General features: G+C 38.5%; 2 protein-coding genes across 2 annotated transcripts; both read left to right on the forward strand.

Moving 5' to 3' along the window:
* The first annotated feature begins 866 nt into the window (after nucleotides 1-866).
* LOC113032467 (C-X-C chemokine receptor type 3-like) lies at nucleotides 867-5,304 on the forward strand. Its single transcript, XM_026185406.2, has 2 exons — nucleotides 867-1,394; nucleotides 1,691-5,304. Exons 1-2 carry the CDS (start codon nucleotides 966-968, stop codon nucleotides 2,441-2,443), a joined length of 1,182 nt encoding a protein of 393 aa, XP_026041191.2. The 5' UTR covers nucleotides 867-965; the 3' UTR covers nucleotides 2,444-5,304.
* Nucleotides 5,305-6,342: 1,038 nt separating this feature from the next.
* On the forward strand, nucleotides 6,343-11,319 carry LOC113032270 (C-X-C chemokine receptor type 3-like). The gene is made up of 3 exons (XM_026185085.2): nucleotides 6,343-6,483; nucleotides 7,172-7,525; nucleotides 7,870-11,319. Exons 2-3 carry the CDS (start codon nucleotides 7,175-7,177, stop codon nucleotides 8,617-8,619), a joined length of 1,101 nt encoding a protein of 366 aa, XP_026040870.2. The 5' UTR covers nucleotides 6,343-6,483; nucleotides 7,172-7,174; the 3' UTR covers nucleotides 8,620-11,319.
* The last annotated feature ends 2,105 nt before the right edge of the window (nucleotides 11,320-13,424 follow it).

Genomic DNA, 13,424 nt, shown 5'->3' on the forward strand with positions numbered 1-13,424 from the left:
ATTTTTGTCCTATCACGTTCAACTACTGATGCACTAGGAAGTACAGAAAACAACAAAATAAACGGTGCTTATTGCAGATTATCTCTAATACAAGCATACTTTGTATGTGTGGATGTTAATGTTTTTCTCTTCATGTCCATTTACATGCTATTTATTACAGCCATCCTCAGATAACAAGGGAGTTGCAAGTTTCTATGTTTGCTTGAGGCTCCCTGTCAAGCTTAATGGAAGAGTAATTGCCAAAAACCACTGATTGCTAAAATGTAAAAACACACAGCTGGGAAATAATGAACAGAAAGTTTTGGAAACACCGGGTTAATCTTGTGTTTAATAACTGCATTATTTTTATCTAAAACATTGATGTAGTGCCATGGTCCTTGGTCTTTGACCCAGTGTTTCGAGTTTGTTTTTCTTTGTCCTTAGTTAAGAGTAGTCTTATTTAAGATTTCCTGTGTTTTCCCAGGCTAATTCCTCTCTCCTTTTTTATTTCATGTGTTTTTAAGCTCTCGGATTTCCTCAGTACTTGGTTGGTTTTACTTCTGTCTCCCATGCTCTGCTCTAGTCCTGCTGCCAAACAACTGCATATTACATAAAGAAAACAAAGGATAACACAATGGAGAGCTGAAACTAAAATAAAATAAAGCTTCACTTTCTGTTTTGGACCTTGTTAGAAATTCCAGAATTTTGTGTCACTATGGCAATTTCTGACATAAAATAATGAATTACATGAATGACAAATAACAAATATTAATAATTGGCAATGAAGTGGCAATTTTGAGAAGAAGTTAAAGTGGTTATAACTCTTTCTGTGCCTGAGGGGCTTTAAGCTACCAATCTGCAAATGGGGTGTGTCTGTGTTAGGGGTTTCCTATGGGGAGATTTCAGCGAACTGGCTTCACTTTCTCATATACAGCTTCTGAGGCACTGATGTATTTTTGTTTGTTCTGTTTTTGTCTCCACAGTATATGGACATGGCACAGCTGCATGTGGATACTGGCGGAATCTTAAAGGAGTCGGATGACTATTTGGAATATGGCAGGAACAACACCCGTGATTATGATTACGATGCAGCAAATACAGTGAATAACACTACAGTGTTTACAGTGTTTAACAGCACAGTGGATAATGTTCCTGTGGAAAGAGGCAGTGAGGCAGTGTGGGTCCCTGCTCTGTATGCTGTAGTGTTTTTTGTTGGAATCCTGGGAAATATTATTCTCCTGACAGTTCTGGTTCAAAAAAGGAGACAGTGGAGCCTATCGGACACCTTTATTCTCCACCTGAGTTTTATGGACATCCTCCTCCTGTTAATGCTGCCCTTCTGGGCTGCACAGACAACTCAGCTTTGTGACTGGTTCTTTGGCACTTTCAGCCATATGTTTGGGGTTGTTTTCAAGGTAAAAACCAGATGTTATGTGAAACAGAGACTGAAAGTGAAAACAAGACATTTTCAGTGAAGCTGTGAGAAAGCTGAACAGAGTCATTGTATTCAACAGGATGATAGTGACATCCACTGAGTATGAACAGAGTCATTGTACTCAATAGACAGTGAGTATTTAACATTTTCAAAGAGAACAAGCTTAGAACAGCAGTTTAGAGTAGGACAGAAGTGAAAGGGAAGAAATGAAGTGTAATTTTTATAGATGTTAGAGGTTTGTGTCTTACACTAAAAGTTCTCCCTGTCTTCTTCTAGCTCAACTACTACTGTGGGATCTTTCTGCTGGTTTGCATCAGTCTTCAAAACTACCTCTCTGTCATCCGTGACATCCAGTTATATTCCCACGGGAGGCACTGGTTAGTTCATATCAGCTGCCTGTCAGTCTGGCTTATCTCTGTCCTCCTCACTGCACCTGACTGGATTTTCCTGGTGGGTAAAAATAATTACACAGAAGTTAATACTTGTGTTAATATCTACCCTCAATCTGGAACTGACTGGCAGTTGTGGTCACGCCTGCTCCACCACATATTTGGCTTGGTGCTACCTGGACTCATGTTGATGATCTTTTGCTCACATATGCTACGGCGGCAGTGCAGCTGTAATGGCCTCCCAATCCCGAGAAATGTCACCATCATCCTGTCTCTGGTGGTCGTATTCTGTCTGTGTTGGATGCCGTACAACTTCATACTTGTTTTGGACACTCTCCAGAACAGACTTCAGGATCCTGCTAACGATTCACAAGAAGGTTCTGAAAGTTTATTAAAAACCCTTCTCACGGTCACCTCTGCGTTAGGCTGCCTTCACGCCAGCCTGAGGCCTCTGCTGTATCTCGGCCTGTGTGGAAACTTCAGGCAACACTTACTGGCCATGCTGAGATGTAGTAAAACTGAACCAAAAGGCTCACTCTGGGATCTTGGTGTAGACCAGAGACAGCAGCCTGATCACGGTCAGGATCAACAGGAAGAGCTGGAACGGATGATGGCTGTAGAGAATCTGTTAGCTTGTTGAAGATGAACAGACATAAATACCCTCTTGTGACTCAGATGTGAGCAAAATATTGTTACACTCCTGACTATGGATTGACAATTAATGAATTAACACTTTAATGGCCACACCAAGAAAAACCATTGAAACTGTTTTTCTTTGTATTTTTTATTCCTTTGACCAAGAATAACAATAATTCAAACTGAATTTAAATAGACGCCTCTCCCAAATGGTTACCTCTAATCAACATAATCGATGTAACACATACTCACCCTATCTATGTTTTCATCTTCTTTTACTTTTCCTTTCAGCTGGGTCGCCAGAGCAGATTATCTGCTTTCATTTTCACCTATCCTCAGCATCCATCACTGTCACACCAACCCTCTTCATCGTCTTTTTCACTATGTCCGTAAATCTCTTCTGTGGATTGCTCCTGATTGGCATCTCCACATTCAGCATCCTTTGTCCACTATATCTCCAATCTCTCCTCTGCATATGTCCAAAGCATGTCAGCCATGTCTCTCTAACTTTGTCTACAAACTGTTGAACCTGGGCCATCCCTCTGATGTACTCATTTCTAGTCTTGTTCACTCGAATGAAAATAGGAACATCTCCAGCTCCTTTCCTTTAGTCAGTGCTGCGGAGTAGCCTTCAGACTGAAAGTAAAATCACCATAAAGGAACATTTTGACTTATTTAATTGTTAATTTGTTATTTTAATTTTATTTTTGCTTTTAAGATTTTTGCTTAAAATGTGTGTTTATGTCTAAAACATTTTTTATAATGTTCCACATGTTCTTTATACAGCTAAAACTTTTACATCAGCAAAAGTGCCATTTATTATTCCCTCATCAACAATATACAGTATTTCCAAACTATGTACATTATTTTCCACCAATTATCCATATAGTTGAATTTTTTTAAGAGTTGGTTTTAAATGTGGCAATTTTAAGAAGTGTTTGAACATGCTAAATGAACTGTGTAAATCTCTGTAGATTGTAAATTTCAATTTTAAAAGATGTAGTGCTTTGTGGATAGTTTTAAAAAAAAAACTCTTTAAGAAATTTTGTGAGGAAAAAACTGCAATGAATTTAATTATTTCATTAATTAGCAAAAATGTACTTATCTCTTAAAATTGAAAGTAAAAATCCTCATTTAAGAGTGCTTTGGGATCCACATCGTCTGGAAATCCTGCTATTTCCAAAAGCAGCATGGATACAAACTCGGTGTAATACACTTGAGTCCCCGAATAAAACAGATGGAGTTGTATACCAGTCTTATTTAAAGGACTGCTTTTATTCAGTCACAGTTCTGTGTAACAGAAAGCATTACAACATTAAAACATTCAATTTTGTACCAGTCACTAGGAAACTGTTACTTACTCTGTACTCTACTCTAACTTTGTACTGTCCACTTTCTGCTGTAGCAAAACAAATTTCCCACACGTGGGACTAATAAAGGTTATCTTATCTTATCTTACTCTCATACTGATCAGTTGGCCAAACAATAATCAAGCCTGAAAGTTACAGTGTCTTGAAAAAGTATTCATACTCTTTGAACTTTTCCACATTTTCTCACATTACAATCACAAACCAAAATGTATTTTATTCAGATTTTATCTAATAGACCAACATAAAGTGGTGCAAAATTATGAAGTGGGAGTAAAATGATACATGGTGTTAAACATTTTTTACAAATTTGAAACACGTGGCATGTATTTGTATTCAGTCCCCTGAATCAATACTTTATCAAACCACCTTTACAGCTGCAAGTCTTTTCAGGTATGTCTCTACAGACTATATTTTTTGCTCATTCCTTTTTTCCAAAATAGCTTCAGTTCGGTCAGACTGCATGGAGAGCCTCTGTTAACGGCAATTTTCTAGTCTCACCAGAGATTCACAATAATAATTACATCTGGACCCCTGTTTGAGTCATAATCCTTTTGCAGCCTTGAACAGGTTGAACATCATGTGGCTGCCACCACCATGTTTGATGGTGGGGATGGGGTGCAGTGTTAGTTTTCCACCACACAGCATTTTGCAAGTAGGCATGTCAAGCCTGTCAGTTTAGGTGGATGAGCATGCCTTGGTAGTTTGCAGTTGTGCCACACTCTTTCCATTTTCAGATGAGGCATTAAACATTGCTTTGTGAGATGTTCAGAGTTTGGGAAATGTTTCTATAACCTATCCCTGCTTTAAACTTTTTCATAACTTCATCCCCGTCCTGTCTGGTGCATCCCTTAATCTTCATGATGCTTTTTATTCACTGATGATCACCAACAAATCTCTGAGACCTTCACAGAACACCTGTATTTAAAGTGAGATTAAAGTTCCTACACTCTTTTCATTGATTACAAAACTCCTGAAGGCAAGGATTTTATTAAGCAGTAACAGCATAACGGGGATATGAATGCTTTTTTATACCACTGCTTAGTCACCATTTGTTCTGCTTTCCTTGTTTTTACTTTTTGTTCTTAAATGTTTGTGCTGTTGATGTTGTTGTATAGATGTTTTTAATTATGTTTGTTTACATTCTTTGCCAGGTTTGAGTTTTAGGCTTTATGTTTTATCTTTATGCATGTAATAATAAGGCTCTCTTTTTTCAAATCTAAGAATTTTTTTCACTGCAAAGATAATTAAAGACTAATTTTTCTGTCAAAAGAAGAAAATTGAGCAAACCAGTAGACAGGCTTCAAGTTGCAACTGAAACCTGGAGACCAGTAGACCTCATCAACGAAATTTACCGGCTGTAAGATGTTTTAAATGGCTTGTTTCTAAAGCTCTTTGCGCATCAAGTAAAGTAATTTAATTTAATACTTTTGGTCCTGTGGGTGTATTGTAATATTGGACACAGAATTTCTGATTATAATTAAAAATATTGCTCTGGTCTCGGTGTGTCCCTAAAAAGCCTGAAGAAAGTGTACAAGAGAAGGCCTAAAAAAAATCTAAATCAAATGAATATTATCCATGGAATTATATTTGTCATGATTTTTTTTTTTTACGCCAGTGAAATTATTTCTGTTCTCGGCCGCAATTTAATTCCTCACGTGTAACTCAGTTTCCGCAGTACCCTGAAGTGGCCATTAAAGTGACCAATCACATTAGGACCCCGTCCTCCTTTGGGCTTCGCGTCCACACAGTCAAAAGTTGTTTTTTCGCGAAAGCAGGATTTCTAGCAGAGAGCTATGCGAAAGCATAAAACTGGCGTAGCGCATGCAAATCAGACAGTCTCCCGTGCGCAATGGCTTCTTTCTGCACGTGGCTGCTGAGTACTAAACGTTAAATTTACACGCAAGGGATTTAATTGCACCCGTGAAATGAAATTATTTGCTTGGTTTATTTGTTTTGGGATAAATATAATTCCATAGAAGGTCTGGAGAGAGAAACAACAGTGAATATCTACAGCCACCTGTAACATATATTTATCATATTGGTACATCAAACAGCTAGACAAATGATACGTGATATGGGAGAAAATCCGCAACGGATATCCATCATGTAATGTATTTTGTTGTTTTACTGTAGCTTTGTGTGACATATAGTGTTGTGGAAAAGTCTTCAACCACATCTCATTTCGTATATTTTGCTGCCAGGGAGCAACAGAATTGTGTTTTTTGAAATGTTCTTATCTCTTAGTTCTCGCATTTTGCAACATATTTCTCTTTGTATCGATCAAAGTTTGTCTTTGAAACTTTTTTCAAAGGAATGCGTTTTTTTTAAAATTCAATTAATCCAAATTTGACAATCTTGATTAAAATTCAATTCCTGGAACGGGTGAAGTCAAGTGGCTGTTAAAACGACTGTGCCCTTGCCCTGCATCCCATCTCACAAAGTCATGTTGTCAACAGCTCCCTCTAGTGTTAGAAGCTCTTTATGTGCGGTTTTGACGGGTTTTTTGCCCTGCATTCTACGTCAACCCAGGCAAAGCGAGAAACATCCGACCAGTACTGATCCTTTAACACTGGTTTACTTGGAGTTGAAGCGGTAGGACATACTGAGGTCCTGCTTTTAGTATCATACGCGCAGAAAGCTTCTCAAACTCTGCAGCTGAAGCTCTTTATGTGAAGTAAGTGCATTTGTTTGCCCTCCTACAATATGTCTTTTAACATTATGAACATTTTACTGGCAGCCATAGAAGTTACTGATAATTCTGTCTACTTTCTGTTTGCAATAACTGTGTGCGCAAGCTTAGCTGGTTTTGTAGAAGCTTTATTTTAACAACGGTAAAAAGGAAAGCTGGGAGGCAGTTTTATAGATTAAAAATGTGTGTGTGTGTGTGTGTGTGTGTGTGTGTGTGTGTGTGTGTGTGTGTGTGTGTGTGTGTGTGTGTGAGAGAGAGAGAGAGAGAGAGAGAGAGAGTGTGTGTGTGAGAGAGTGAGTGACTAAGGAGAACTGTACTTTCTGTCTATGTCAGCCGCACAATTGCTAAATCACAACATGTGAGTTGTTGTATGTTTTGCATTCACTATAAGCTGGGCTTACCAAAGGGAAACGGAGTACTGTACTTTCCTTTTATGTCCACTCCACGATTGCTACATCACACCATATGAGTTGTGATGTGTTTGTGTATGTGTTATAAAGGCTCATCTGGGCTTCCCAAAGGGAAATGTCAGGGAACTGACTTCACTTTTACCCAGAGAGAAAGAAAGAGAAAGGAATCTATTCTGACATAGAGCTTCTGAGGCACTGCAGCACTTTTGTCTTCTCTCTGTGTTTCAACACATGTGTTTTAACTTTTTGTTTTGGTTCAACAGAACATGAATATGAGTACAGATGATCTGGGTGTGTACAGTGGAATTGACTATGACCCTAACATCACCTATGACTATCCAGGGGATGAGTCTTTTGTGAAAAGAGGCAGTGAGGCAGTGTGGGTCCCTGCTCTGTACTCCATAGTGTTTTTTGTTGGAATCCTGGGAAATATTATTCTCCTGACAGTTCTGGTTCAAAAGAGGAGACTGTGGAGCATATCGGACACCTTTATTCTCCACCTGAGTATCGCGGACATCCTCCTCCTGTTAATGCTGCCCTTCTGGGCTGCACAGACAACTGAGCTTTGTGACTGGTTTTGGGGGATTTTCAGCTGGGTCTTTGGGGTCGTTTTCAAGGTAAGGACCAGATGTTGTGTGGAACAGATAGAGACTGAAAGTGAAAGTAATACATTTTCTGTGAAGCTGTGAGAAAGTTGTTTTGGCTTGGATTATATTTGGCTGCACTCTGTCATTTCCAGCTCTTTTGCAGATTCTTGGCAGAACATGCAGAACAGAATCATTATACTCAACAGGATGACACGTGACATCCTCTGAGTACTTAAAACATGTTTAAGATGAGAACAAGATTAGATACAGAGGTTTAGAGTAGGACAGAAGTGAAAGTGAAGAAGTCGAGTGTAATTTTTATAGATGTTAGAGGTTTGTGTCTTACACTAAAAGTTCTCCCTGTCTTCTTCTAGCTCAACTACTACTGTGGGGTCCTTCTGCTGGTTTGCATCAGTCTTCAAAACTATCTGTCATCCATCCGTGGAATCCAGTTATATTCCCACGGGAGGCACTGGTTAGTTCACATCAGCTGCCTGTTAGTCTGGCTTATCTCTGTCCTCCTCACTGCACCTGACTGGATTTTCCTGGTGGGTAAAAATAATTACACAGAAGATAATACTTGTGTTAATATCTACCCTCAATCTGGAACTGACTGGCAGTTGTGGTCACGCCTGTTCCACCACATATTTGGCTTGGTGGTACCTGCATTCATGCTGATGATCTTCTCACATATGCTATGGCGGCAGTGCAGCTCTAATGGGGCCCGAATCCAGAGAAATGTCACCGTCATCCTGTCTCTGGTGGTCGTATTCTGTCTGTGTTGGATGCCGTACAACTTCATACTTGTTTTGGACACTCTCCAGAACAGACTTCAGAAACATCCTAACAATTCACATGAAAGTTCTGAAAGTTCACTAAAAACCCTTCTCATGGTCACCTCTGCGTTAGGCTGCCTTCACGCCAGCCTGAGGCCTCTGCTGTATCTCGGCCTGTGTGGAAACTTCAGGCAACACTTACTGGCCATGCTGAGATGTAGTAAAACTGAACCAAAAGACTCACTCTGGGATCTTGGTGTAGGCCAGAGACAGCAGCCTGACCACGGTCAGGATCAACAGCAAGAGCTGAAACAGGTGACGGTTGTAGAGAATCCGTTAGCTTATTGAAGATGAAAAGAGAAATATGCTCTCTTCTGACTCAGATGTGAGCAGCATGTTGTTTCACTCCTGAGAGGATATGAATTCAATCTCATGTCAACGCATGGAGGACTTTATTCTGTGTAACTGACAAGTAGATATTTATCTACAAAAACTACTTTCACATTTCACTATAATGCTAAGGTTTTGGAGATCCATCATGGTGACTCATACTAATCCAAAAGCACAAAATGCAGCTCTTTCTTATTATTTTAAATAAAAATATATAGTTTTTTTTTAATCAATAGTGAAATATCTGTGCTGTTAGTGAACTGATTTTAACACATTTATCATTAAGCTAACGCTGTAATCATTGAAAGTTGATATACTGCAAACTGTTATCTGTGATAGTATTACTGACTTCTTACATTAAACAACACATAAACACTTTTTGTAACTTTATTGCCATAAACATAGTTTCATGTTTCTTTTTATGTCATTGGTGGGCAACTCCAGGCGTCGAGGGCCGGTGTCCTGCAGGTTTTAGATATCATCCAGGGTCAACACACCTGAAATTAATGATTAGTTCATTACCAGGCCTGTGGAGAATTTAGCCATTTAAATCAGCTGTGTTGGATCAAGGACACATCTTAAACCTGCAGGACACCAGCCCCTCGAAGCCTGGAGTTGCCCATCCCTGTGCTCTGTTTTGACTCTGCTTGAAACGGTGAAGATGTCAATTACTTTTTATTCAGCAACATTATTTATTTACATTGTTTTTTTGCACCCAAACACACACAAATACTTTGGAACAGCCTTTTAACTAAAAGTAAACTTAGCATTTAAAACCATATTTACTCATTTAAATGTTAATTTTACATTTTTATCAGATTTTGTTTTTGTTTTTGCTGAAGTTTATACAAGATGTGTGTTTTATATTTAAAACTGCATTGTTTTTATGATGTTACAGATGTGTCAACAAACGTTTTTCACTTTTTTCAAACTGCTAAATTTGTTAATACAGCTCATCAGAATTTAACAATTAAAAAATCACTAACATGCACCATAAACACTTTTTAGATCAGCATCAATGCTTTTTCAATAAGGAGAGATCACTTGTAAGGATTAAGCATGATTTATTGAGATGGAGAAAATAATGTATTTGGTGATTAGAGTCCAATGACTCATCATGGCAGAACCGAATCCCAGTGATTGAGTTTTTAACAGGATCCCCTCAGAGTCTAGACACTGGTGGAGGTGGTGAAGATGAAAACTGAGGGTTGAGTAGAGCTCTGGCTAAGGTGTCTGAGGTGTAGCTGGGGAGGAGGTGAGTTGCATAAAAGAGAGTCTGAAAGGGAGAATGATGGAGTGGACAGATTTAAACCGAAGCAGAGGCTGATTGGCTCAAAGAAGGCGAGTGCGAAGATGATTGGACTAGAATAATGATGTCACTTGTGAGATTAGCAGTGTGGAAAAGCAGTAGACACACCCAGGAAAGCAGGCAAGTGTGTGATTACAGATCTTCTGTATTGAATTTACACATAAGCTTTATTACTACAGCCCTAATGGTGGTCTTCATTATCACCAGCAATACACAGCATTTCCAGAATACATGCATTTGTTATTATGCCACAAATTAAATAGAAAAGCTTTTACAGCTTTCAGCCCTGCAGCCTGTGTTTTTCAATTTTCATATTCATAAAAAACCCTAAAAATCTCTGGGAGATTAATAAAATAGAACTGTGCATATGTGCTTATTTACTACGCTGAGAGCTAAGGAGAAAAAACTGATCATGGTTAAAATACAGAATTCAGCTACTTGGTGAATACTTTGACCCAGGATGAGTGAATACAGATCTTCGTTATTGAACTTGCACATAAGCTTCATTTGTATAAACTAGTGACAGAGGAAAAAGTGGCCATAATTTCACCACACGTCATTTACTTTCTTGCAGTATGCACTGTAAAAAAAAATCTCTCTGCATGACTTATATACCTCTAATATATCTTCTGCAGATTTGTTTTGTTGTTGTTTCCATATATACCAAAATGTAGCAAATATCCATATTGCTTTTTTATCCATAGTTATTTTGTCGTAGTTTGTTTTAAATAAAGCATTTTTGAAGCACAATGGAGACATGTTAAAATGAACTGCGCATAGTAAATTTGAATTTTGAAAGATGTTTTCACTTTTACGATGCTGACTGTATGAAGAGTTTTTTTTAAGACAAAATTTAATTATATGAAAAATAAGCATTTTGTCTATGAAAATGAATTTAGCCTTTAGTATTGTAAGTAAAATCCTCACCTGATGACTATAAAGGGTATAGTCCAGGGTGGGATCGACATCCCCTGGAAATCCTGTTATTTTTAAAAGGATGTCTAAAAATGAACAGACCTTAACTGAACTCACCTAAATAACACAAGTGGAGATGTACACCTCCACTTGTGTTATTTGGAGACGTTCAAAGGATTGCTTTCAGTCACTTAGAATTACAGCAAACCCCAATTTGTACTTTTCTTCATCAGTTTCTACTCTGGATTTTGTTATATGTTTTTAATTATGTTTGTTTGTACATATTTTTACAGGTTTGAGTTTTAGGTTCGATGTCTTACATATATGTGTATTATCAAGTTATTTTTTGTAAGTTTTAGGTTGTTTTCAACAAAAAGGTGAATGAAAGCTAATTCATCTGCCGTCATTCCTCCAAATAAAGTAAATCAAACAAACTAGAGGCTTCAAACGGGACCTGAATCATGGAGTACACAGAGGAATTTACCAACTGTTCTGTGTTTTTTCAACTGTTGTGCACTGTTTTGATAGCTGTTTCCAACGCAATGGTTTTATCAGCAAGTGAGTCCAATTTCATAGAATGATCACCAAAGATTCCTTTAATTAGTCTGTTGGCTGTGTGGGTGTACTTTAATGCTGCAAACAGACTTGATTGTGCTAGGTTTATGTTACACTGCTAATAAATGCAGTGTAACATACAGAAAACAAAGTAGCCACTTCTTCTTTCAGGTTATATAACACAAAAAATATACAAACATACAATGGATGTGCTGATGTTTTTGGCTTCGTGTCCATTCATGTCCGTTTTGTAGACTTGATAAGATTTGTTTGACATCAAGGAAGGGGATGGGGGGTCAGATTGACCAGAACACAGAGACCTGGGAATGCTCAGGAGCCGATACCGGAATTCCACACCCACGAAGGCATACAGAATCAGATGCTGTGACTGAACAAGCTTTGTTGCTTGTGTCAAAATGAAATGTTTTCAGCGTGTGATATTGTACAGCTTCCAACAGAGGAAGAAAACCACAATGGCTGCCATAATAATCTTAAAAGCTTTCTGCTTTTTAAATCCCTGGGCACCACGCCACAGCTGATCCATGCTGCAGGAGTAACAGAAGATCATGATGGCCGAAGAAAGCATTTAGACCACTATTTCATAAATCAATGTGATTCAAGCTTCCAAGAATCTACTGCCTGTTGGCCAAACTTGGGATAGCTGTGAACACACTCTTCTCTACCTCGTCTTTCATCCAACACATCTTCTAAAAAATCCAGTCAGAGAAAGGAAGAAGCATCGACTGGCCTGAATGACCCAAGGCTTCTTTGGAAATACATCTAGTGTGGATGATCGACAGGTAGCAGTCAGGACTGTTTCAAACCAGGAAACTCATAATAGAAACTGATCTAAATGTACCAAGAAATAAACGCGCCCTCTGCTAAATGATACAGGTACAGATCCAGGCACTTTCAAAGCATCTTCACTCCAGCACAATACTTACTGTAAAAATTGTTCCAATGACATGTTTCCTATTGCTACCCTGCAAGTTTACTCCAGGAAACCCTCACACAGTACAGTATGCAGATGACAAGGTCATTTACCATAAAATGTCATTGACAGAAAAACACAATTATTCATTTCACTAATAAAATGTAGGAAGAAGCAGTAAGGTGTTGTTAGTGAATGGCATCTATTTTGCTGTTGTCTACTTGGGGGGAGGGGCAGCATCGGTGACAGAGATGCCATCAGGATCAAGAAACTAATCTGCAAGGCCGCAGTCATCATTGGTCTGAAATTGGAGGTGTTTGGAGTGAGGGACACGAGGTCACTGAACAAACTGCCCTCCATCATGGACAGCCCATCACAACAGCTCCACTCCTCACTTCTGAGGCAGCAGAGCTCCTTCCCCCTCAGACTGATTCAACCTCGCTGCCATAAAGAACTCTACAGGAAATCACTCCTACCGTTCTCTATGAAGCTCTTCGTTCTGTGACATGTGATCACACCTGCCAGGCACAAAAGCCCAAACATATTTTATATTTTACTTTCATTCAGCTGTTCTTCTTATATTTACTGTATAAATATTTTTTATTAATGAAATTTGCACTTCTCTCTTACACTCTGTCAGTCTTACCTTCACTGTTTTTTACTAACTTAATTTTTACTGTTCTTTGGTTTTTATCTCTGTTGTAAATGTATTAATTCCTACTCTATCTCACAGTATAAGCCTGTTACCAAGAGGCACTTTTCTATAACTGTGTTGTTTATTTCTTGTGAATTGTAGACTGTACTATTTTTTACTTTTTATCATGTTGCTGTAACACAGCAAATTCCCGTGTGGGATCAAAAAAACATCTGTCTGTCTGTGCAAATAAAAAAACATTGTTTAAGCTGAAAACTGAGCTCACTTGGTGTGACAATAAATCCCAGGTGTTGTTGGATTCTTTATTATAGATAACTGCATGTGTCGCCATACTGTAGTGGTTACCAATTTACCTGACATTCAAAAGATTTCCAGTTTTTTGTCTGTCCCCAGCCTGT

The sequence above is a fragment of the Astatotilapia calliptera genome, chromosome 11 (genome assembly GCF_964374335.1).
Source record: "Astatotilapia calliptera chromosome 11, fAstCal68.1, whole genome shotgun sequence".
NCBI lineage: Eukaryota > Metazoa > Chordata > Actinopteri > Cichliformes > Cichlidae > Astatotilapia > Astatotilapia calliptera.

Excerpts from the sequence above, each read along its gene's own strand:
- LOC113032270 (XM_026185085.2), top strand. The coding sequence starts at position 7,175 with ATGAATATGAGTACAGATGATCTGGGTGTGTACAGTGGAATTGACTAT. Across the intron at positions 7,526-7,869 it reads TCTTTGGGGTCGTTTTCAAG|CTCAACTACTACTGTGGGGT; the intron begins GTAAGGACCAGA and ends GTCTTCTTCTAG.
- LOC113032467 (XM_026185406.2), top strand. The coding sequence starts at position 966 with ATGGACATGGCACAGCTGCATGTGGATACTGGCGGAATCTTAAAGGAG. Across the intron at positions 1,395-1,690 it reads TGTTTGGGGTTGTTTTCAAG|CTCAACTACTACTGTGGGAT; the intron begins GTAAAAACCAGA and ends GTCTTCTTCTAG.